Here is a 26,995-nt window from a genome sequence, read left to right on the forward strand (position 1 = left end):
AATCAACACAATAAGAAGTTAATAAATCTTTGACCCGTGTTGATGTTGCCCAGAACTGGTGAAGTCGGCCAACACTAAAAACGCCCAACACAATCTCTGCTATAGCTATTCACTTAGCAACCCGCATTGTATAACCCTGTCCCGTGCTCACCCAGACTTGCCTTTGCATTGTCCAAACGTGTCTTCTGTTCAACCCGCAGCACCAGAAAGGATTTTTACCACTCACGACCTTCCACTGACGTGTGTTGCTGTTTACCCTAGCAATCCAACTGGAAAAACGTTAACCCTGCATGGAAAAGATTACTGTCCACTGTCAACACACCTGCTATATGCCGGACGTCGTCTTGCTCCCCGAGCCCTTTGTTGATGCCATATGGGATATGTAGTTCGAGTCGCAATGCATAAACTGGCACCCGCAGCATTTTAACACCATGAAACTCCCGCACCTGGTATTGTTTGTAAGGACACCTGTAGCTTGCATTAGGCAATAAACCTCAGTGTGGATGGTTACAATCTCTCATCCCTGCAAATCCGACCACGTTTTCAGCTAATGCCTGCTAGGTCATGGCGAGAGATGTTATGCACTCAACCCACAGTTCCTTGTACTAACGTGCACCCTGTCATGCGAAGTATTCAAATGGCTGAGCCTTTCTTCATACAGAATGCTAACACCCTGACTGGTAGCAGTATATATGCCATCCACAAGATATTGGATGCACTCGCATTTTTACAATCACACACGTGATTTCAAATAACAGTTCCCAACCTCAGCGTAGGCCTGGATAGTATTAATAATTGGTCCGACTAGGGCACAGAAAAAAAACCAAACGTTACCCTGTTTCCAGTCTCTCTAATGCGACTATAATGAAAATCGTGACAGTACCCCCACTAATGCCAAGAAAGGCAAATGCTACTGAAACTTACTCCAATGCATTAACTTTGTCAATGTTAAACCACAGAGATTCGACTCAATGCATTCAGAGATAAAAAGAAAACCAACCAGCTCAAAATTCTGTATCACAGATTTTTGGAAATAAAAAACTAACTCAGATCTTCATTACCTTCATAAACTGTCCATTGTAATCTTTCTGTCTTGCTGATTTCTTGCCCAACCTGTAAATGCTTGCTAGGAAAGAAGATTAGGGTGACGTCCAACCTTCTTTGAAAATCTCAGACTTGAGGGTTTTTGTCCCCAAGGCTCAACCAGTCACATTTAAGCAACCAGAACTCAGAGTATGTGTTTTCATAAATTTCTCTTGTATATTTTTCCACAGGATGGCAAGGTTCTTGGCTTTGATACCACTGTAATATCCCTTTCCGGATATTTTCCCAAAAACCCATGATAAAAAGTGCAGAATTAAATCTGAACAAAAAACCAATATTCACTATAAAGTCCAAAACTTTAATCGATTTATAACCCGCACATTTGCATACAAGAAATTCAAAAAAGATTAATTTATTTCTCCAATATTCAAAAGTTTATACATAACCAGCAGATTACTACAAATAACTGTCCAGTAACGTTACTGTATTATACAACAGCAATACAATAACATGCTACAATCCCAATAATCCAATCTTATAAACAGAAAAGACAGTCAGATTGGGAATATAAATTGAACCTGTAAGAAGGCTAAGTTTATGTCCAACCTCCAAAAGCTTCTTCAAGGGTTTGCATCCTAGAAGAAATAACCAGCAACTGTTTCCAGTTCCCAGATTAATATTTGCTTTGAATATTATAATCTTTATATATCCTCCCATGTAGAGTCTATTGTACCTTTATCACTTTTCCCAAAGTGATGCGCGCATCTTTAAGCAATGTGGGATAAAGCAACTTTTTTGTCCTTTAGTCACTTAAATGAACATAGTACTTTTAAAATAAAGTGACAAGTTAAATGAACTTTTAAAGTCACTTAGCCAATAAACCATATAATCATTAGGCATTAAAATAACTGACCAAACGAACTCAAATAAGCATGTGCAATAGCTCGTGGAAAGCTCTCGGCGAGACGCTTCCAACCCAACATTGAGGTACTGAAAATACTGAACTCTGATTACTTACTAAAAATAGTAATTGCTCCGATGGGTCTGGAACTGGAAATGTCTAGGCCAAATCTCGAACTGAACCTCGTAAAGAACCTTTTCACCCCTGAAAAGTAGGCGAAGTGAGCTGGTCACACAGAATTATAATGTCCCAGAAAAAGGGGACATTACAAAGGGGCTTATTCTTTCCTCTAAAGATGATATTATTTGATTTTAGGATCTAATCCAAAGAGAGATTGGATTTTCTTTGTTCAAAATTCATGAAATTTAGATTAAAACCAGCTCTAATTAGTAATAATGACATGTTACCAATTTTTTCAGCATGGCTTGAATCCATTTTTTTAGTAACTTATTTGCTAACCCCTATAGTATAATTATCACACAAGCAATCCCCCTACCTTATTACCCTTGATTCTTGATCAACCAATCAGCCGTGTCTTGTCTAAAGTCGTACTTTCACGTCAAGTTAGTAACAAGGGCCCATTCTCAAGTGTGTTTCGGAATGGACCTGTGATTGCCTTTATAAAGGTATTGGATGAAAGGGCACATCCATTTGAGAGAGGTCGACATCCTCTTATGGCTAATAAATTTCAAAATATTTGAAATCATTTAACTCCACCTCTTGGCCGGCGTCATTTATTGATCTTGCTTGTTTGATATCCTCATTTATCTTTGGCAAGTCATAATGAAGGCAGAAAGGAAATTTTTTCCCCAATCAGCTGAGGTGATTAATGTGGAGGAAGAATCAATTGCTACAGGTGAGGAGTACTTAAAACTATTTGTTGGTGACTTGCACAAATTTGTTGAGAAATCCATGCATGAAGATTGCAAATCACCAACTATAGAAGCATGCAAGGGTGACAGTAATGTTATTGGTTATGAAAGAGAAGCTTCTACAAGTGTTAACAAGGGCAGATGATTCTTGCAAATTCATTGAAGACCTTATGTGGAAGGCCAAAATGGATGAGATGTAAACATGAATTGCATGTGTTGTTACTAGTTCTCAATTGCACACCATCAATGAAGCATTCAAAAGAATGAAATCAGACTACTTGTAGCTATTATAGGGATCTTGCCATCAAATTTGGTGAAGACAAGGAAAATGAGGTTGATGATCATTGTTACCAGCTTATCATGGCTTATTTCTCTCTATAGCAATCAGAAAATCAGCTTGTGTCATCTACAAACAAAGGTATACAAGTCTACACAAGGGAGATGGAGATCAAACAAAAATGGTAGAGGGTGTTGATGCAGTCTTGAAGGAAGAAATGGCAGACAATATTATTAACAAACTACATACTAGAGACATCCAAAATGTTGATGAATGGATTAAAAATTTCAACAAAGAAACATGTTGCAGCCTCGTGACATCTTATGAAGGAGATTTAAGTGATGCATCGCTACCTTTGAACATTTGGAAAGACATGTGGCAAGCCAAGATATGGTGATTTGTGATGAGTCCAAAGAAAGTTTACAAGAGGACTTCTGATTTGGGACAGCAAAGGTTTATCTTCACACTCACATGAAATTATAGTTTTAATACATGGAAACAAATATGATTAGGGGTCAAGTGTTGATAACCTTAGTAGAAGTAGCAGCCATTTAATTTTCAGTGAAAAGGTGTTTGAAATGAGTGAAGATATGGCAAGAGGAAACCACAAGAGTTCTAATTTTTACAACAACAGTTATATGCCTTCACAATATCATGAGGTAACAATCTTTCCACATGAGGATGAGGACAAATTAAGTGGTACTAGCTCGGAAATCTCATGTGATGATGATCGTTTCCATGGTGAAGAGGTTGGTTCGATTGACTCTTGTAGTGAATCTTAAAAGTCTAGAGTTGTCTCTGATACATAATGAAGGCAACTACAACACCTGTTCAGATTTTTCATCGAGTTCTTATGATATGGCAGCTATTTATTTATTAATTGGTGAATTTATCTTCATCCATGCTACAGTTATTAGTGGCTGCCCAGCTTGGTCTACCATTGCATTTTCAGATTTGGCCTGGCCTATAGGAGTTATTGAGCTGCATGAGCATTTGTGGAGACTTGATTATGTGTTAGATATTGCGCACGAGATAGATTTCTTCCCTATACATGGGAATAGTTACACCTTCAACATCATTCTTAATGCTCGCATATCTTATAGCAGTGATACTTGGTGGCTTAATGGGTTGATTTTCATGCACATTGGAGGTGTTTTTGGCATCTGTTGGGTGGATTGCTTATTCAGATGGCTATTATAGGAAGATGGTAGAATGATAAACACCTATTCTATTCCTAGGATTGGATGGACCAATTGATTTGGGATCCAGGTGTTGATAGGATGAGTGCTTTGCTTCTTGTGGATTATGAGGATTTGTTTCTCTGCTCGAGGCTTAGCGCTGTTATTTTAAGAGTGACACAACAGATAGTTGAAGTAGTATTTCTCACGTTGACTGAGGATTCAGGGATGTATTGATGGATGGGTTGCATCCTAACATTTGGCTTCATAGGTTGGCATGTCTTGATTTCAGAGATTCTAGAATGAGTTATAGAGCAACTTGCAGATTGATATCAGATCTTGATATTGGGCCACAAATTCACGATTGCTTGAGGACAAGCAATCTCAAGGAGGGAGGACTGTAATGCCCCCCTTCAGGGACATTAGAAAACTTAAAAGTCAGCTTTATAAAATGTTAAATGTCATTTTTAATATATAAAAGGGGATTAAAAGGTGGCAAGAGAGGAAGAAGATGAAAGACAGGAAGAGGAATGTGAAGATTCACCAGGTTGTGCTTCAAAGAAGAGGAGTGTACTCATTTGGGTGATGCTTGGTTTATAATTTGATTTCTGATTTCTCTTGGAGAAATTTATTAAGCTTCTAGCTTTGTTTTTTTGAAACTTGAGGACAGAAACGTCTAGGCTTCTTAGTGGATTGGATAAAGACTAGTTCATCTTTAGTGGTGGATTAGTGACGGAGTTTACATTTGTGTTTCAGGTTCATTTCTAGTTATCTAATCTGGCTGTCACTTTTGTATTTAAGGTTGGATTATTATTGTATTGCTGAATACTAAAAATGCAATAACATTTCTGAGAATATTTCATTTGGGAATTCTCTGGTGCTTGCCAATTTATCTGAAATCTTTTGCATGAGATGTTTTGTTGATATTTCTAAAATATATTTGGTGAAAACATCTGGTTGGGGACGTTACAGTGAATTCCTAGGGCTTGGCATGCCCCTAGGTGTACCTATACTTGTACAAGGTGTAGAGCTGATTCTGGGCATATGCAGTAATATAGTTCTTAAATTCTATCAAACTGTGCTGATGTAAACACACACTTGGTGACCTCATTGAATGTCATTTGAGGTCCAAAAACTAAGTTTGTTGATTGCTGGAAAGGCTGGACAGTAAGCATGGCTTGTATTTGCATCTACCTATTTGTTGGGGTTTTGAATTATTTAACAACATTAAATTACCTTCAATAGAGTTTAACAAAATTTTAATATGAAGCACTAGGGAGTTAAAATGTCACTCTCTTGGTATAGTAAGGCCTCCTAAAAAAGACACAACCTTCTCAAAATTGTAATAAACTCCCTCAAACAAACATTCAAAATTTGCTAAACTCTCTCAAACAAAGATTCAAAATTTGCATTGTCAAATAACTCATATTTTACTATTAAATACATTCAACTAGCAAAGATTTACGACCATCTTAAAGTAATTCTATGAAAGAAAAAAAAAACAAAACCTTTAAGTCGCTTGAAACAAATAACATCACGAGTTCAACCATCTAAAGTTCTAAACTCATCATAATCTTTAGATTCTATGTGTAAAATTGGAACATTACCAAGGCAACTTAGGGAAGTTTTGTCCTCAAAACTAGTTACTCCAAGAGAGTCTTCATTCTTGAGAAGACTTGGAAAGACTCAGCTTTATTGTAGCAACATACAATGTCATCCTCCAAGCTATCTCGAAAATGAGCTTGTACAGCTCCTAATATAGCAAGAATATATAATTCATATGCCAAGGTTCTCTTATCTAGGCATTCAAAATTATAAAGTTCAATCAACTTCCAATGAGCTATTACAATGAGTTTTCCGCTTGTGCTATTATTTCTTAATATTAGATTAGTGAGATATTAACTAACATCTCAATAGCTTACCCAGGTTTTGGAAAGCACAAAAGTGGCACTGGAACCAAAGTATGATCACGCCAATGTGATTCTAAGGATTTGGAATGATGATCAGAGTCAATTAGATACCTTACTAAAAATAGAATGTTCCTTCAAGAAGCATCACCTAGATCCAATGAGTGCTAAGTGTTCCATTTATTCTCATGAGAGATGGATTCATGTTGAATCACTACTCATGAAACATGGGTCGATGAGTTTGACTCAAAAATCACACACTTAAATCCTGGTAGCAATATCACAATTTGACTTGTTGTGGAAATTATCTCCTACTTATCAATTGATGAGCTTAAGGGGCTTTCTAATGAATGGTTCATAAGGCACAACACTTGGTGAAGGTTTTGCAAATGGGGTTGCAAGCTTTGGGTTTAAGCATGGAGGAAATTCCGTAGTTAAGGAGGAAATTCCATAGTTAAGCATGCTTAGGTGGAGTAGTACTGGGATGGGTGACCTCCCGAGAAGTCCCGGTGCTTCACCCCTATGAGCATCACCTAGATCCAATAAGTGCTAAGTGTTCCATTTATTCTCATGAGAGATGGATTCATGTTGAATCACTACTCATGAAACATGGGTCAATGAGGTGACTCAAAAATCACACACTTAAATCCTGATAGCAATATCACAATTTGACTTGTTGTGGAAATTATCTCCTACTTATCAATTGATGAGCTTAAGGGTCTTTCTAATGAATGGTTCATAAGGCACAACACTTGGTGAAGGTTTTGGAAATGGGGTTGCAAGCTTTGGGTTTAACCATGGAGGAAACTCCGTAGTTAAGCGTGCTCAAGCTGGAGTAGCACTGGAATGGGTGGTCTCCCGGGAAGTCCCGGTGCTTCACCCTTGTGAGCATCACCTAGATCCAATGAGTGCTAAGTGTTCCATTTATTCTCATGAGAGATGGATTCATATTGAATCACTACTCATGAAACATGGGTCAATGAATTTGACTCAAAAATCACACAGTTAAATCCTGATAGCAATATCACAATTTGACTTGCTGTGGAAATTATCTCGTACTTATCAGTAGACAAAATGTCAGAATTTGATTCTACATGCATCTAGAATCATCAAGGTCTATTGAGTTCATTGCTATCACCCAAAGCCACTGATGACCAGCCATGAGCACAAGTTTGGAGTTCTTCCACAAACACACTAAGAAGCCTTTGAAAGAGCTTGGAAACAAGCTAAAAGTTCAGAATTCAATATTGCAAAAAAAGGGGACATTCCAGCACTTTGGGACGTGTGACAATAGAGGGCATTCTCACGAGCTGTTAAGACATTTTGACCAAGCATTGCAATGCAAATGTTATGAGTGTTCAATAACAAGATGCAACAAGGCGCAATAGCATAGGCATTTTAAATTAATGGGACACAAATTAAATCACAAAGCACAAGACTTTTGATGTGCAAATATTGATAACCAGAACAAAGGGGCTGCCGACACGACAACAGTTTAGGAGGATCAGATTGTATGGTGAATAATCTACACACTTAAGTGATCAATTGGAATTAACCAGTCAATACAGCACTGCAGTCTAAATGGACACTGCACCTTAAGGATAAGAGTTTTAGTAAATAAACATAAGGGATAAAAACCTAGGGGACTATGACAACTAAAATTGTGAGGATGAACCGTACCAAAAATCAGAACATTTGAACAGAGAGAACATAACATAACTTCTGGATAAGTGTATTAAAATGCAACTCTGGAAAAATCTTAAAATGCAACTCTTAAACTGCAGTTTCGAGTTTGTAAAAGGGAGCTGAAGAATGCCTGTCCTTTTACCAAATATTTTCTGGTCTTCTTGTGATTATCTGCCTCATTTAGACTAACATTTTAACTTTTAAGAGAAAACATGCATAAATTCTTAGTATTCTGCACATGCATGAGTTAGTTATGCAGTGTGCTAATGTTGGTCTTTTCAATATTGACTTGTAATCTTTTCATTCTGTAACTTATTGTGTCTGATATTATTTCAAGTGTTTTAATTTTATTTTGTCTATCATCAATTTGTAAGATAATAGTCATGGTTTACAGCTAGATGAACAGTGTTGTAGGGAAGCATTTGCACCTTTTTTGGAAAATCATGCGTCTTATATTTTTTTTACAAATCAAGATGAATATCTCGTGGAAAGAATTTTGATAAAGTTGAATGGCATGATCCTCCTCCAAACATAGGCCACAAGTGTCAACATGCAGCCTTGGTATCCAAATGAAGAGAATCAATGTCTTGCTTGAGAATGTGTATATATGGCTTTTTAAAGTGTTCTTGCTATTATTCGTCATCTTCTCTTAAATTTCTACAACACAACTAAAAAATTGAGTTTTCCTTTGAATACTGAACTAATTATTACTGATACTCCTTTTTCCTTTCAGTTTGGTCCAACAGCATTTGGGGCTACAGGGCATTATACTCATCATTTTTCATCGAAATCTCATGGTCGAATTGGGGGCAGGATTGGAAGGTTTGTGACATAAGTAATTTATTTCTCTCAGCTATACTACAGAAAGCTATTATAGGATTACTAACTTTTTAAGATTTTGTAGTTAAATGTTAAGTTTGGTCCAACAAAATTTGGGGCTACAGGGCATTATCCTCATCCTTTTTTCATGAAGATATCTTGACCAAATTGGAGACAGGATTGGAAAGTTTGTAACATGTAAAATATTTATTGTTCTAAGTTATACTGCAGCAAGCCATTATAGGATATTTGACTTCAGTATTCTTTGTTCTTAAATGTTAAGTTTTATGATGGCTAAGTTAAAGAATGTCAAATATTCTGCCATAAACATGAGGAAGACACATTTTCTATTGAGCTGTTAAAATCACAGAAGTCAAAAGTGAAAAATTTGAGTTAACATTTAGAAAAATGGTTTGGAGTAGCAGTGTCAAATTTCTCCTAAGTTGGTGGTGCGGGTATGGGCATGGATACGGGAACATTGGTACGATACGCTGGTACGATAATTTTTTGGGGGAAGATTGGGTATGTTTGGATACGTTAATAAAGAAAAACATTAAAAATTATAACTATATAAATACTTGCAGGCTTGAAAGTAAAAACAAGATTAAAATTTAGAATACCACAGATCATACATGCTAAACAAACTCAGAACTACCATTAATAAATCCAAAATACAATAATGCTAGTTTGCTACCGATTTGTCAAAACTTGAGTTTATGATAGCTTATTTAATTTGTTCATTGGTTCAACATTAAAATAATACACTTACTAATTGCTAATTATGCATCAATGATCTAGGCATCATATAAGATCATCAACATCAACATCATCAGTGACATTAGATGATGTAAGGAGATTAGAATCACATGCAATCCCACTGGTACTTGCATTAGGAGGACGGAGGCTACCCGATTGCGCATCCAATAAAGATTGTGTGGTAGCTGAAAAATCCAAATCAGTTCACTCTGGATCTACATCCCAAAACTTTATGCCCCCTTCGTTGTACTCATTCTAACTATGATTAGGAAGGCACAAGTTGGAATGCACATAAAGAAGTTCTTTTGCCTTGCGTTTCACTGAGTGAATAAAGAAGCATGTACTCCAATATTGCTCAGTTGAGGAGGAACTAGCAACCTGTTGAAACAAAGTCAGGGGCATATAAATGTCATTCAAATTTTAAAGTAAATATTTTTTTTGTTATTTATGCAAATATTAAACAATATAAATTTAGAGAGTGCAATAATAATGGTAAAACTTGTGATAAAAGTTTGATTGCAAGAGTTTGGAGTTGTGGTAAAATATGACCATTAAGGTAACTGCCAAGCATGAGCATCCTTCATATACTTGTCACGGAGAGCAGAAGCACTTTGACCATTGGAAGCTACAAAATCAGCAAACTCACTTGTAACTATATTCTCCATTTCACAAGGAAGACTTTTATAAGTGCTTTCTTGCACCCTTCATTATCTTACTGCATCTCTGTATGGTGGTACCTTTGATGGCATAGCAAGAATTCATCATTATTATATCTGGGAGTCAATGCAAATGCAAGAAGATGATGTGGGGTGGTCATTTTATTCCACCGCTCAACACAAATTGTCTACACCTCTTTGAAGAAAGTTTCTTCAGGATCTTGCTCCTTTTCATTGATGACATGTTTCATTTTTTCAAGCATTGAATCAATTCCATTGTATACCTCTCCCAAACACGGATGATCCATGTTGGTATAATGGATCATACTCATAATGGGCTCAGTGAAACTAATAATATATTCCACTCATTCCCACCAAGTGTCATCTAAGATCATTCGTCTTGCATTTGTAGCTCTGTCAATACTAGATTGCCTCCTTACTGACCAGCTTTGACTAATAGCCATACTAGCAAGTGACTCTCGCACCATCAGAAGTCTCCTCAACACAATTGTGTTGGATGCAAATCGAGTCTCAACAATCTATTAATAGAAATAAAGTAAAATTTGAAATACAAAGATGTGCTCCAGTTTAAAAACTAAATTCATAATTATTAAAGTGAAATACAAAATCCAAAAGTTAAGAACTAAAGTATTTCAATTACTATCAGCAACTCCAACTACGAAAATGATCTGTAAATGGCTTGTGACATGTGATGAGCATTTGGATCTCTTCACCTTATACATATATTTCTTTGATCCAATTCATTTTCCTACCTAGCTTTTGCAGCATAAGATTGAAGGAGTGCACTGCACAAGGTGTCCAAAATATGTGTTCAAACCGTGTCTCAATCAATATGCCTGCAACTTTACAGTTCTTTGCTTTGTCCGTTATTACTTGGACAACATTTTGAGGGCCCACATCCTGAATGCATTGTATAAGGATGTTAGCAATAAATTGTGCATCCTTCACTTGCCCTTCACAATCCACAGCTTTAAGAAACATTGCCCCTTTAGGGCACACTGCAATCACATTCATTAATGGATGATTTTTGGCATCCTTCCTCCAATCATAAATAATTGACAGTTCTATTTGTTTCCATGAATTCCTAATAGGAGCCAATACAATGTCTATGCTTTTTACCTCCTTTGCTAGTAAGGTGGTACACACCTTCTCATATCCTAGCCCCATGTACTCTTTAGGAGTCTCACTTACTTTTCTCAACATATCTTGTTTGATTTGCAATCTCCTTAGCATTAGTCTTAAATGCACTCTCTAATGGCCCCTTGCTTCTCTTCACATTAATAGGTTCTTCAGTTCTACCCAAAAATGGGTGACTCTCTACTACACCATCAGGAAAGTCACTATGAGATGGAGGAGGCGTACTTGATCTCTTCCCTTTCTTTAAAGGATGCTTTGTGCCACGAGAAGCTCTCGCATATGCTTCCTCTTGCTCTCTAATATAGCCTACTATTATTGAGGTGGTAATCCATTACCATCCTCTCTTGGACATGCTTTGATATCATGTTGGGGAATCATTTGGACTATTTCCATAAAGGTGAATTTGGATTGATTTTGAAGGTGGGAGAGCTAACATTAGTTGTCATTGTCCTATTAACAACAAATTCAAAAGTTAAATTATTAAATTGTAAAGGTCAAGTATATTTATTTTTGATAGGTAATTGGTCGAAGCCTAGATTATTTATTATTCATTTATTATTACTGTTAAGATTAATTATTATTATATGTTAATTTCGAGTATATTTGAACCCAAGACCTCTCCGATGAGAGGTTCACAATTTATCGATGCATTGTAGGCTCTTGCCTAGTAAAGGTCAAATATTTGATCAACTATAAAAAAATATTTAAAAAATTTTAAATATAAATTTATAAGTTATATTTTATAACAAATTTATATGATCATTTATTTAATACTTCTATTGTTGATTATTTAATATTATTATAATTTAATTAATACATTTATATACAATATGCTAATTTAATTTATATATTTTAAACTAAATATTATAATTAATTTATATGTCTATATTATAAATTTAACATTGTTAAATTCTAATATATGAATATAAATTAATCTCAAAATATTTTTAGTAATTTAATAATATGAATATTTTTAACTTAATTTTTCTAGTATGAAATCATAGAATTTTAGAATACATTAATATTAAGTCTAACCATAAAACTATTAAATATACAATTTTTTTTTGTACACTTCCAAATAGAAATAATAAAAATAATATTAATCAATGTTTATATTTCATTTGGTAAAAAAATATCAAATATATAGAAGTAATATTTAATAAACATATTAATAAATAAATTATCTGAAATTTTCAAATTAATAAATATATTAATAAATAAATTATTTGAAATTTTCAAATTAATAAATATATTAATAATAAAAAATGGATGACATTGGAAACTATAGTCTAATCTCATATTTGAAGAAATATTTAGGGAACGAAAACGCAAACACAAATTTGGAAAATTTCCATGCATCATCGACCGTCTACAAAAATCTGCAGAAATAGGGTCGTTTGTTCTCTAGCCTGTGCCAGTTGTTCTTCCTCCTCCTTGCAATGTTTGTCGCCGCCCATCCTTTGTAGAAGCATTTGCAAATGTTGCTGCTACTTATTCGTCCTGTGCAAAAACAAAAACGTCTACAAATGCTTGAAGAGCTGTGCCGAACAAGAAGAATTTCCCCCTTTTTATTCTTGCAAATTGTGCATATGAAATAGAACGTTTCCTGTCAGAATGAACATCTATGTGGTAATAAAATTTGCAAAAAAATATATGCGAAAAATGGCTTTGCTCCAATCTGCGAATGTCTTTGCAAACTGTAATGACACTCATTTCGCAAAACCCAAATACGTAGTTAATTTGTCCGTTCCAACAGCAAATAGGTTCAAAGTTTTGCTGCATTCTTCAATGATTAAGCCTCCACGCAAGGAGTGTGTCCTCACAAAACCTAACTACAGAGAAGACCATAGAGAGGAGCTCCCGTAGAATGAACTCAGCGAGATCCAACAATGGTTGTATGCAAGAACAAAATATTCCTTGTTCGCACAGAATGAATTGGTCAAGCCAAAACTCCTACAACATCCCAAGCAGACAAATGATAGAGGTAAACTCAGAATCTCACACTATAGGAAAAAGGATAGCCTGCAATCTCTAAACCCAAAGTCCGCTCATCCTATAGAGAAGAATAAAAAGGAGGAATGGATCTTGGTAACTAATAGAAAGCATCCAACAAATTAAACCTTTCCAAACCCCAGCATACCGGTCATCCCCTTCTTGAAACCAAAACAAATCTCTGTAGCAAAAAGGATCATGCCTGGTTCTAGCCCTAATTACATCTCCTCTACTACAAAGGCAGATCCCTCCCCCTATTGAAACTTAGAGGGTAAACGCTTCTTATCTTCCAACAACCCGCATAGTAGACTTTACATTTTGCCTCACAGATTTGCAAACGGGACCTATGAAATAGCGATGGACAAAGCTCCTATCCCCAAGCAAGCATTCAGATCTAGACCCATGTCCTTGAAAGCAAATCCGAACATTCAAGATCAAAAAGTGTCCAAAAGGGACAATGAAAACAAAAGCAAGATTTTAGATTATAAGCTAGATATAAGGGCAATGAGTAAACCCAAAGACAAAGGAGTCGTCAGCCCTGAAAACAGAGTAGAGTCAAATTCTCCCAATTCTCAAGATCAACATTAGTTCAACCATGGGAATGCCATCATTATAAGCAATGAAATTAGTGAAGATGATGGCATGAATGTCAAGCCTATGGCATCTATGCTTACTGGAATGAGCCCAAGTCCAGAAATCCCAAACTAGGGGAATAGCTTGAATCATTCAATATGGAATAGGTAAGTATCCTCTCACTTTCTAATTGCTTAGTTTATTTACAAGGCAAAAGTAAAATAGGTAGAAATGAAATTTTATCAGCTCTATTATGCTTTTATAAACTATATTGCCAATTTTTTCCAATGGATCCCAAATATAGATGAGCAAGCAACTAGTCTACTTAGATACCGTACTTGGAGAGTAATCAAACCCATACCTATAGAAATACTTCATTCCCACATTTTGGATAGGATAGGACCATCATTAGGTGAATTCTTAGAAGTGGACATAGAACACAAAGATGAAAAAGAAATTTAATTATTAATGTAAATGAAACGAGGAATCATGACTGAGAATAAAATCAAAGTCATAACTAACAAATCATATTATGAATTACAATATGCAAAATTTGACAAACATCTTAAGAACATTTCTATTATAGATAAGGAAAAGAGTAAGGGGTCTAATAATCCAAGCTTTAAAGCAGCACATAGATATTCAAATCTAAACAAAATTCTTGCCAATATGATTAAGAGAGGCATAGAGAAGCAAATAGAGTCAAAATAAGACAATTCAGTCTTAATAGAAACTCAAAATTACTTTCAACACAAGAGAATTAGTGAAGGAAATAATGGATAGGAAGGAGAGATAGAAGAAGAGGAGGAAAGTTTACAACCATAAAGTAACAACAACATTGCAGAACCAATATTCAAAAACAATGGAAAAGAAGATAATAGGGAGCAAACACAGATTAGAGTATGGCACAAAATATTGAAGGAGGTATCGTGCAAATCAGAAACAAATATGAGGAAGAAACTAGAAATTTGTGGCAATGTGTTGTCCTACATTTTCTCACCCACAAAATGTAGGTAACAGTACAAAACTTTTTCAAATTAGTTTCGCATTTCTCTAAGTCTAGTTCATTATTTAAAAGGTTATTATTGATCAACCAATCAGTACCAATTGATATAATGAATTCTTTTACTGAAGGCTTTCATCAAGTCTTTTTTGTTTTTCTGTTTGTCGAGCCTATGCTTGACTTTTGAGGCCTTTATCGTCCTTTGTCATTTTTGAGTGCATGTTTGTTAGTTTTTTGTCCTTTGGTTTTGCTCAAGTCATCGCTTTTGGTTTTCCTTTTGATTCGATATATCTTAGGACTTAATTAAAGTTGACAATCAAAAGATATGACCATTTTAGTGCCGAAAAAGTGGACCATTTCGATGCAACTGCACAAATTAAAAATATCATGTTATTTTTTAAAGTTGACATTCACTTTTTGAAAAATATAACATAAATTCACTTTATGTTACGTTTTTAAGTTACTTTATCTTTTTAATTTTTCACTTAAAAGTAAGTATAGTGCACTTTATGTTATATTTCTGAGTTACTTTTTGATTTTTCACTTAAGTGACTATATTAACCATAGAGTTCAATTTAATTTTTGATTTTTAAATCAAATGCTCTAGTAAATATTACTTTTAAAATGATAGTTGCAGATTATATTTTAATTATGATAGTGTAAATATTATTTATGACCCATTTGAGTAATATTTTGTCAAAATTTAAATTTGACATTGCTTATTTCATTATTTAAGTTGTGCAAACATGTCTACAAGCACATTTTCATCAAAAATACATAATTGCACCTGAAAGGTGTGATTTTAATGAAAATGCACGTAAATGCATAAAAAACATGCAAATGCACATTGTAAAAACATGCAATCAAACCAAAAAGATGAGACATGCATATTGCAAAAATATGCAGTGACATCAAAAAGGTGCGTTTTGCCTTGGGGGTCAATTTCAAAACATGTCATTGCACCAAAAAGGTGCGTTTACCTTGCATGCATATTTAAAAAACATGTCATGACACCAAGAAGGTGCGTTTTTCCGTATGGAGGTCATTTTTGAAAATTTAAAAATGTGTCATGGCACTAGAAAGGTGTGTTTTGCTTATGAGACATGCATATACATCCCAAAAACCCATTTTTTGACCAAGATGCATATTTTTAAAACATGTACATTGTATATGCACCTCTAAATTTTGTTTTGCTTATAAAATATGTGATTGCATCCCAAAAACCCTTTTTTTGAAGATTCAAGCACATAAAACTTGATGTTTTCCTCATCCAAGAACACATTTTTCATAAAAAATGCTTAGATCTTCCCATATAATTGTTTGAAATTCATCACAAGAGGGGCATTTTTGAGTTTTAATGCATATGTATGCATTTGGGGGTCATGATTTTGCATATTCAAGACAAAAATGACTCAAACACATGCATTTTTGAGCCACGTTTTTGCTAAAAATGCCCAGATTTGGGGCCGTTTTGAGCACTTTTTGGCTCAAATATAAGTCGTTTTGAGGGTTTAATCCATATATATACTATTGAAGAATATGTTTTTGCCTTTAGATGTCAAAAGAAACTTCATTTCATGCATTTTATGAATCATGTTTTTGCTAAAAACATCCAGAAAATTGGGGCTTTTATTCAATTCTTTGCATTTTGAAGCCACATTTTTGCATTTGAATTCATGTATTAGCATTTGGGGAAGTCATATTTGCATTCACAAGTCAAAAACCATTAATTTACATGCATTTTTTGGCCATGTTTTTGCAGAAACAGCCCAGATTTTTGCATGAAAAAGCTACGTTTTCATTAAAAAAACTCAAATTTCAGCCAATATATTTGGATCAAGAGGGGTCGTTTTTGAGTTTTAATGCATGCTATTGCCTTTGGAGACTACATTTTGGCATTCTCATGTCAAATTCAACCATTGAATGTCCATTACATGCAAGTATGGAATAAGTCAAATTATTGTTTGAGGATCCAGATTTGGATGAGAATTGGTCTTCAAAGTTTATAATTCTTGCTATTTTGGCTCTTTGATCTCAAGTAAGTTGACATTTTCAAACATACTCATCAATCCATGCTTATCTTGCTAGTACCATGCATATTTTAGCTTGAAGTTGCACACTTGTCCATATATATACCCTTAAAAGTGCATTTTTCCTTTAAATATGATGAAAATTCGAATTTGCACTTGAAAGCAACTTGCTTGTTTTCATGTTTAAGACTAAAATCAAAGGCACATGTTTCTTTTGTGCTTGTTTTCATTGTTTGCTTGCTTTTTGGTTTTTTCTTCATTGGAAAGAAATTGCAAGTTCTTTCCGAAGAACTTGAGCATGTTTTACTTCACTCCACCTTCCACCTCTTCGTGCAAGTGCATTATTTCATTCCATATTCACAACTACATGCCAAGGAACATTGCATCCATTCCCTTCATATGCAATTACACTTCAAGAGCAATTACATGTAATTCCACTTTCCATATCATCACACACTGCATCTCATTCTCCACATGCGATTACATGTAATGTCACCCTCCATCCGCATTTACATGCGATCTCATCCGTCGTTTCCATTTACACGCATTTCCATCTTTCGAACCTAAATGCATGTTTGTTTTACATCTAATCCACTTTACATGTATTGACATCCAAAGAACCCGTTTTTGACTAAAGGTTACACTTTTAAAGTCAAAAGTTATCCTTTGCACGCATTCATATGCATCCCAACTTGCATTCTTGGTCATATCCACAAAAGCCCATTATTGCCCACATGCAATCCATCTTTCTAAGTCTGACTTTGGCCCTTTCCATCTAAATACATATGCTTTCCAGTTCATTTCTAGCTATCATATGTGTTCCATAAGTGTCTAATCCATACTTTTAATACCCACCCCTCATGAATTCGTCATTGTAACTCAAATCCCAAAGTTCTAAAGGATTCAATCTCATTGGAAGATGTTCTCATCTTTATGTTGCAGCAAGTCAAGATATGCTAGAATTTCTATAACGAATGAAGACATCTAGTAAAGAAGGCGTACTTCAAATCAAAGAAGCGGTAACTCAGTCTCCATTTCCCCTATGGTTGTCTAAGAACTTGAGTTCGTGATGGAATGCGCCAAGCACTTTGCTTCAAAAAAAAGAATAAGTTAAAGGTGTTGGTGGAAAGTTGTTCTAATTTTACATCCAGACACCATCGAGAAGGTTTTCAAAGTGTCAAAGACTCAAGAATGTGCCAATCTACAAAGGAGAATTTACAACAACTTGAACGAGAAAAAGCTTGATCCCATCAAGTTTTCAAATGACTACGGACAATTCATCAAGGAGAATTAGAGGATCAAAAGACGTAATTCCATGATTGTCAAGGTGAATGCAGTGGTAGAAATTACTTGAACTCCCAATCCTGTGAGCATCCGAGATAGTATTGCCAAGTACAAGGCCCTTTAGAAGAATCCCTAGGATTGTTTCATTTCTCTTCTGTCTTTCTTCTTCTTATTACATGTTTGTAATTGAAGAGGATGTATTACATGAAAATGTGTAATTACATGTAATATGATGTACATGTGTAATGACATGTAACCTAATAATTTCTCTTGTTAGTTAGATCGGGTCAAAGTTGATTGAGTTGCTCCCACTTTTTCCTCCATCTTTTTCTCAACTTTGTTAACTATATAAAGGAATGCTCTCTCATTGTAAAAATCATCTTTTATTGTGTGCAAGAGAGCTCTAGAGAAATTGTTCAATCATAACTTTGACTGTGTAGTGCCATTTTGAAGGAAAAGTGAATACTAAGAATCAATTGAGATTTAACTTTGATTGAGTGAGATTGTTATTGGTGCAAGTTAGAAGCATTAAGTGTGATTTGCATTTGTTGTCTTTGATTCACATGTTGTTTTGCATTCTTGATAATTGAGTATAACAAGAATTAGGAAGCAATTAGAGCCAAAGCTTTGATTAGGAGCGACTATAGAGATATATAAACTAGGAGCTTTGTCTATAACTTATATCTCTTTCTTGATTCACAAAATAATTAGGATATCTTTACTTTTGGAAGTCTTTGTGCCTCAATAGTAAAGTTTAATCATATAGAGTTATGACCAGAATTAGAGCCCAATCAATACACTTTCAACTAGCCTTTGAGTTGATAGTAGTTTATCAGTATCACCATTTTCAGCTATTAGATAGAAGTGTAGTTAGAGATTTCACCTTGCCCATTACTCGCTCCACGAGTAAGTGGATTCTTTCCTGAAAGTTAAGGAGGAAAGAATATTGCTTCTTAGAATATATAGTCCATTGATATAACCGAGAGGGGGTGGGGGGGGTGGATCAGTTATCAAACTATAATCACAATAATTAACCTTAAACAAACTTAACCATATGAGTATTATAAACTAAAACCACAACAAGATACTCATACACAATAACACCAGATATGTTAACTAGGGAAATCCTTGATTAGAGGGAATGCCCTGGTGGGGATGGTACCCACAAGATTATGTATTAATATAAATATTCCTTGGTAGGAGTCTTTGAATACATTCAGTACATATGAGTTCCTATTAGGAGACTTTAAATCCTTTGTTAGGAGATTCCAACCTTGTTAGGAGTTGTGGAAGACAGTTGGACCCACTGCCCAAACAACTTCAAGGGCAAGACCAATCAACCCACTGTCCAAACGATCTCTGTATTATTCCTTTTAGAATAATAGTATGGTATTGTACATTTCTTTCCTCTTTCTCTGTCCTATCAACCAAACCTTTGCTTCTAATCTTGTAACTAGATCACAAATCTCACATCTAATAATCCCCTGGACTACTTACATGCATTCAGTAAGCATTCTGCTCCTTTTTGCACTTCGCACTATATACAATGATCACAATGCTTGAACACACATTACAATAAAGGAAAACATCTTTCTTTTATACCATATCTTCATAATAATTCTTTGATTCGGCCTTGAGGCTTTCTCAATTAATTATAATAAGATAATTAATTAATTACAATTACAATAGCACTGTCAGCTTACAGTCTTATACAAAGCTTCACATGTGCGATACTAGGGCTTGCGTACTCGCTGGCATCACCTGTTGATTGTCCTTTGTCACTGCCTAACTGCGCATCTCTTCAGTACATCTCAAATGTAAGATAGCCAACAAACATTAGGAACTGCTTTCCCAATACTTTGTCTCTGAACTTCTCTCTATAAATCAAGTACAACTTCTATACTTCTTTGACTCAGACTCTATGCACTTGACCACATCATCAGGACACTATGCCAAACATGTCCATAACTGCCCATCACTAGACAATCAACCCATTGTTCGTACCATCAAGATCTCTATATGCTACTCAACTTGTCTTTACCAAAATCATGCTATGTTGACATCAATGACAACCACAGTCATGAATGCAACATGTCAATAGTCTCCAATGCTTAGAATACCCCCCCAGAGTAGTATTATCAACATTCATGCTAACATTGGTAACACCCCTTTACAAAATCTCTCAACTTCTTACTTACCTTGAGCTGATCCAAGGAACGATGAGAAGGGGGAGCCTTCCCTTTAAGGTAGGAGAGACTTTTTCTCACACGTGACTAGTCATCCTTTTTTGTGACTGGATTCTACCCAAAATTGCCGGTTGCAAAATATCCACCCAACACAATGTATGAAGAATAACCTTTTCATAGAAGATATTAGAGAAAATCTACAGAAATACTATCAGCTTATCAATGAATTAGTATTGATTCAAAATGATATATGGGATCGACTCATCCTTTGGGAGGAAGCTCATAAAGAACTCCTGGACATTATACTAGGTAAATGAATGACAAAAGATAATATGTGCACACTTGAGAAGCCTTTACACATGCAGTAGGAAAATTTGGGAAAGGATGAGGGTATCAATATTATTACTGAAAGGAACTCCGTAGAAGCAGCCATAGAATATAATAAAGAGTTAGAAACACATCAGACTCCAAAAGAACAAATCAAGAACAATAAAGCGGGAATAGAAATTGAAGACCATTTAAGTCTATTACAATGCACTTTAGATAAAGACAAATTGACAACCAATTTGGGAAGAGAAGATCTTTTACCTAAGAGCAAGGCGGCTCAAGTGCAAGAAGGCAACAATAATCTAAAAAGAAAATATCAAGGAAACACTGCCTCCTATTTACTAGAATACCAACAGCAGCAACAAGGAAGAAAGCATACCAAAAATGAAGCAGTAAGCCAAAACCCCAACTAAAGTAACACACAGACAATTAGTAGAAACATCAATGGAAACAACCAAGCAATTAGGGAGGAAGAAAAAAATCTCAATAAATTCTGGCAAACCCCATTAGGTCAGAAAAACCCTTTTGAGGAAGACACTACAACACAAGATATTCGAGAAACATTTAGAAAAGAAAGCCCTACTTGTAGTCAAATAACTTTGTAAGTAGAAACTATTATTATGAAACAATGATAAATGGAAAGGACAATTCAATTATGAATGCAAAGTTAGGAAAGATAAAAGGAAATGATGAAGCCATTCAATGATTTTGGGAGTAATTTGGAGTACAAGAAGACACAAAGAATGACCAGAGATATCTTAAAGAATCTGAAGCACATACAAGACAACAAGAATTGGAAGAGGAGATTGAAAACATAGATGATGAACTAAGTGATAGAATTATGCAAGAACTAATAGCAAAGGTCGAGAGGGTAAATGAAACTATCATAGAGAGTACTCAAAATTACAAGAAAGGTAAAAGGTATAAAGCATCCCAGATGTGGCAAAATATAAGAGACATGGAAGAAAATCCTTAATTGAACTTAGAACCAAAATGGGTGAGGTAGGAAATAAAAAAAAATTAGTGATTTATTTAATGTAGGCAAGGGGAAGTTCCTTCCCACGGAGCCATGAAGCTTACTATATGGAATGTTAGGGGCTTAAATACCCCTAACAAGAAACACTTGCTAAAACGTAACCTTAAAGATTTTGAATCAAAAATAATATTAATAGAAGAAATGAAATTAAATAATGGAGAGAAATTTAGAAGCGCAGTAGGATTATGGAAATTTGTATTGTGCGAGTCAGATGGAGCTTTGGGAAGCCTAGGAATTCTATGGGATCCTAGAAAAGTCTACTTTGAATTACAAGACTCTCATAATAATTGGATGGGAGGAAAAGTGAGCAACTTCAAAAGCGAACTAAGTTTTAGTCTAATTAATATTTATGGGCCTATAATAAATTCAGAAAAGAAAACAGTCTAGTAGGAGATCAATATCTTTATGGAAGCAAATCCGAACCAGAATTTCTTTCTAGGAGGAGATTTCAATGCCTTAATAAATCTTTAGGAAAAAGCAATAGTGGCAACAATAATCTCACTAGAAATGATAGCTTTCAACAATCAGTTTGGAGAAAACAGCCTAATTGATATTCCCACTAGTAATGGGATATATGCTTGGAACAACAGGAGAAAAAGTTTTTGCAATATAGAGGAAAGATTGGATAGATTTATATACAAAGGAGACCTTACTACCTTTAACTTCTCCTTTAACACCTCTATTTTACCCATAGTTACGGGACTTTGTGAGTTCGAGCCAAAGTCCACATTTTCGAGGCAATTGGCCTGTGGACTCGGACTCGGCATGCTGCAGTGGCAGAGAAGAGAAACACTATAGGAGGCAACATTGTTGAAAATGTAATAGGAAATTTAATGTTATGTTTTAAATGCTTTTAGTTTTTTAAGTTTGTAATAACGTCCTACATGTGGTGGCATACCTAGAGTAGCAGTTCGATAAGCTCTCCAGATATAGCCACCTAGGACCAGGTGTGTGGATCTTAAATTAGAATAGTTTTTTTTTAGTTCGTAGGTGGAGTGTTTAATGATTTTTAGAATCCAATAATAGGTAGTAGGCAGTTTTTGGAATATTCCTGACTTAGAAGACGACTGTCTAATATTGGTAGAAAAAAAGTTTCGGATTCTTATCCTTTTCTTGGATAGAAGACGAAAAAAACATTTCTCATCCTTTTATTAGAAAAGGAGAGTCAGTTTTAAATAAGCCGGTTGGCTATGTAAGAGAGGCATTCGAATTTGGGTAATAGAGAAAGTTTCAGTTTTTGCCTTAGAAAGGATATAGATAATCGACTATGGAGTTTGGCAGCAATTCGATCTTGGTCTCTCTTGTCAAAGTGCAAATATATTTTCTTTGAGGACATTCCGGGTTAAAGATCTTGGTGTGCATGGCATTCTGTTAAGAACCATTTTCCCATTTGTATGATTCAGTTGCACCCGATTTTTTTTTAAGACAGGAATACGAAAGGTGGTTGAGGACGAGCCGTATGTGAGGGCAGATTGTGCTGGGTCCTTGCGGAAGCCGAAAGGGTTGATCTTCTGCACTTTCTTTTTCATATGGGCCTTTGCCGAGTCTGATCAGACCAAAGGGTTGGCATTTACGAGAAGAGGCTGTCGGAGGGCGTTCTTTTCTGTGCATTATCCTTTGTCTTAAAAAAAAAAATAAAATAAAAAAAAATCGATGTTCTGGAAATGTTTAAGAGGTTAGGCCAGCAGTATATTGGAAGAAAGTTTCTTGTTTCATTTTCTCTCTATGATTTGGAAGCCGATACGATTGGAATGTTTTAAATCTTACAAAGGTGAGAGATTCCGGGAGACAGTCGACTTGATATTTAGGTTTGATCTCGTAACAGTTTTCATTCATGCAATCAAATGATTAGAAAGGATATAGATAATCGACTATTGAGTTTGGTTCGAGTTCTATCCTGGCTGATTGATGTACGTGCCCCTTGAAGTAACTCAGTTGAGTGAGTATTCCTCCTGAGCTTTCCAAGGTGTGGCTCTGCATCACGACAGAGTCTTGGCAAAGTCCACGTGGATTCGCTGAGTCCAGAGACTTGCCAGACTCCTCGAGTCCCAAGCTTAGGATCTCGCCGGCGGCTGGAGCAAAAGGTAGAAAAAATAAATTAAAATAAAAGGTCAAGTATTTTTGTTTTGTTTTGTATAACATCCATTTGACCTAAAAAGGTCATTCCACCTTTTGGTAATGCTTGTGATAGAGAGGAAAGAGTTAGAGAAGAGTATTGGGGTTTTGAGAGAGAAATTAGCAGACCAGTTGGCTCTCCCATATCGATTGTTGATGGTTTGTGCAACTTTGTAGCTTGGACTTCAATATTGAGAGGAGCTTAAGGAAGCATTCAGAGGAGGCTTTTTCAAACTTGCATTTCCATTGTTTGTGCAAATTTGAAGAGGTAAGTACCACGTTTGATTTCTTTGTGTTGTTTTATAAATTGTGTTACATTCATATTTTTTACTTTCCATTTTGTTTACATTTGTTTTAGTCTCTAGCATACCAATTCAACCCACATTTCAAGGTTGATGATGAGGTGTGGAATGGCTTCTATGATGTTGTAAAGAAAATATCACTTGATTCAAGAGTGGGAACAATTGTAGTCCGTGAGATTGAGTTGCTTAAGAAATTTCAAGGGGACTTATTTGTACAGGAGTTGTGCAAGAAAAATAGGACAGAATTGATGCCTAGAAAAAATCTATGATTCTACATCCTAATTTCTAACTCTATTACCATTTTAATTTGATAAAGTCAAAGTTATTGAATTGATTAAAATTTTTTTTGTTTCAGATGCATGGTGGGAGATGTTTGGCACTAAGGTGCCAAATTTTATAGAGGATTGCAATTCGCATCTTGAGCTAGCCATCTAGTGCATTAGGATCTGAATGTAATTGGAGTCTATTTGAGCATATATACTATGTTTATTACTTTATATTGTGTTATTAAGTTTTTTCCCTTCGAAAATCCGCTTTTATACTTTATGCGATCTATGCAAAATTGTGTGTGTATTAAGTAGCTTCTATTTATCTCAATTATTGTGTATTTGAAGTTAATTGACTAAAAGATGCATGAAAAAATCTTAAAATCCTTAAAAATCTTTCAATTTCATGGGTTTTCAAATTTTCAAGTCCTTGTTGAGTCCGGTCGCCGAGTTCGAGTCCGAGCCCAATTTTGAATTTCCGAGTCAAAGGCAAGTTCGAGTCTCGTAACACTGATTTTACCTCTTTTAGGACTAGACAACTTTCTAGTAAGATTAAATTAGAAGTAGATAAACCATTTAGAAATCCATTCAAATGTGAAAAGATGTGGTTTTTACATGAAGAATTCCTAAGAAAAATAGAGATATGGTGGCAGGAAGAAGAGTTTAAAGGCTCAAAAATGTTTTGCTTTATGTCAAAACTTAAGCCATTAAACAATAAGATTTTGAAATGGAACAAATAACACTTCAATAATATATTTAATGATAAAATAGAAAATGAACTAGAATTTAATACTCTTAAGGAGGAAGTGATTCGAGAAGGCATGGACAATGCCAAATTCCAGAAAGAAAAAGAATTGTTAGCAATTGAAGAAGACATACTCGCTAAAGAAGTGTTCTGGAGACATAAATCTCGGGAAACTTGGTTAATGGAAGGTGATAGGAATACAATATTCTTTCACCACAACATGCTCAACAATAGAAACATCAATAGAATAACAAAAATCAAGGACAACAATGGGAACTTAGTAGAAGAACCTAATAAAATAGCAGAGGTATTGGTGAACTATTATAATGAAATTTATAATAATAATGAATCTTCAAATTTTAATAGCTCAAAATAATATGCTAGGTAATATTCCAAAAATAATAACAAAAGATAATGAATTTTTTTTTGTTTTTTTGGAGAGATTAAAAAGGCGCTCTTTCAATTAAACCTATTCAACTCGCTAGGACCTGACGGTTTCCAAGCCTTATTCTTCCAAAAATGTTGGGACATATTAGCATAGGAATCTTGGGAAGCAATCGAGGCTACCAAAAACTTTGGGTCATTATTGGCCGAAATCAATAACATATACTTGGCACTTAATCCAAAGAAAACCAACCATGAGGAGCCACGAGACTTCAGACCAATAGTGCTTTGCAACACTATATATAAGATCCTATCAAAGGCTTTAGCCAATAGACTCAAGAAGCTATTACCCAAGCTCATTAGATCCATTCTAGATGGCATAATCATTATCAAGAAGTTATTCACTCGACAGAAATTAACAAAGACCTTTGTGTGATAATGGAGTTAAACATTTAAAACGCATATGACAAAGTCGATTGGCGATTTTTATGTAAATCACTTAAATCATTTGGCTTCTCCCATCAATGGACAAACCTAATATTTAATTGTATGTCCTCACCCAAAATATCTCTACTAGTTAACGGCAAGCCAAAAGACTTCTTTGGAATATCCAGAGACATCAGACAAGAGGATCCTATTTTGCCAATTTTTTTATTATTATGGCTGAAGCCTTTAGTAGAGCAATTCAAGGGGCACAAAGGGACGGAAGAATCAAAGGGATGCAAGTAGCTGAAGACATTCCCAAAGTAACCTATGAACAATTTGCGTACAGTACAATACTCCCTAGAGAAAGTAAAATAGAGGAAGCACGCCAATTTAATCAAATCATAAGAACATATATGAATGCATCAGGACAAAAAGTCAATGCAAACAAATCAGAAATCTTCTTGTCAAACACAAATGCAAACATAAAAAACAACATATGTAATTTAATGGGCTATAAGAAGGGATCTTTCCCTTGTAAGTATTTCGGAACTAGAAAAGCAAGTTGAGCAAACCAATAACTGAGAAGATAGATAGAAAAATGGAAAGTTGGAAGGTCAAGTGGCTTAACCAGGCATGTAGAACCATAATGATTTAAATCTGTGCTATCATCAATACCTACATACCAAATGTCATGTCTACCCCTTCCAACATGTACCAAAAAAGTATTAGATAGTAAATTAAAGAATTTTTTTTGGCAAGGGACGACAAAGAAAAAGAAACAAGCATTAACAAAATGAGAAAATATATTCAAACCTAAGGAATATGGAGGTCTTGGAATAAAAAATCAATCTAAATTGGCAAAATGAAGCACTAGAAGCAAAGCTGGTTTGGAGAGTGTATCAAGAATGAGAAAGCAATGGGCCAAAATCTTATACTCAAAATATTTAAACATTGATGATCCCTTATCTATTTTCAGAACTACAAATCCGCCAAAAGGATCAAGAGTATGGAACTTCATAATGAAATGTTGACCCTTAATATCAAACAACCTAACCTGAGATATAGGAATAGG

The 26,995-nt window shown here is 35.0% G+C and overlaps 1 protein-coding gene across 5 annotated transcripts in view; it reads left to right on the forward strand.

Annotated features, from left to right (window-relative positions):
• Positions 1 to 26,995, forward strand: part of OWL1 (DNAJ heat shock N-terminal domain-containing protein) — a 267,015-nt gene that overhangs the window by 73,797 nt on the left and 166,223 nt on the right. For all 5 annotated transcript variants that reach the window (XR_016356106.1, XM_089800118.1, XM_089800116.1 and 2 more), the window contains exon 6: positions 8,599 to 8,687. Coding sequence is in view for 4 of the 5 variants with exons in the window: in XM_089800118.1 (XP_089656244.1) it covers positions 8,599 to 8,687 (89 nt within the window). In the remaining variant the exon portion in view is untranslated. The remainder of the gene's footprint in view (positions 1 to 8,598; positions 8,688 to 26,995) is intronic.

This window comes from Cupressus sempervirens, chromosome 9, assembly GCF_028749045.1.
Source record: "Cupressus sempervirens isolate cs-2001-9-10 chromosome 9, ASM2874904v1, whole genome shotgun sequence".
NCBI lineage: Eukaryota > Viridiplantae > Streptophyta > Pinopsida > Cupressales > Cupressaceae > Cupressus > Cupressus sempervirens.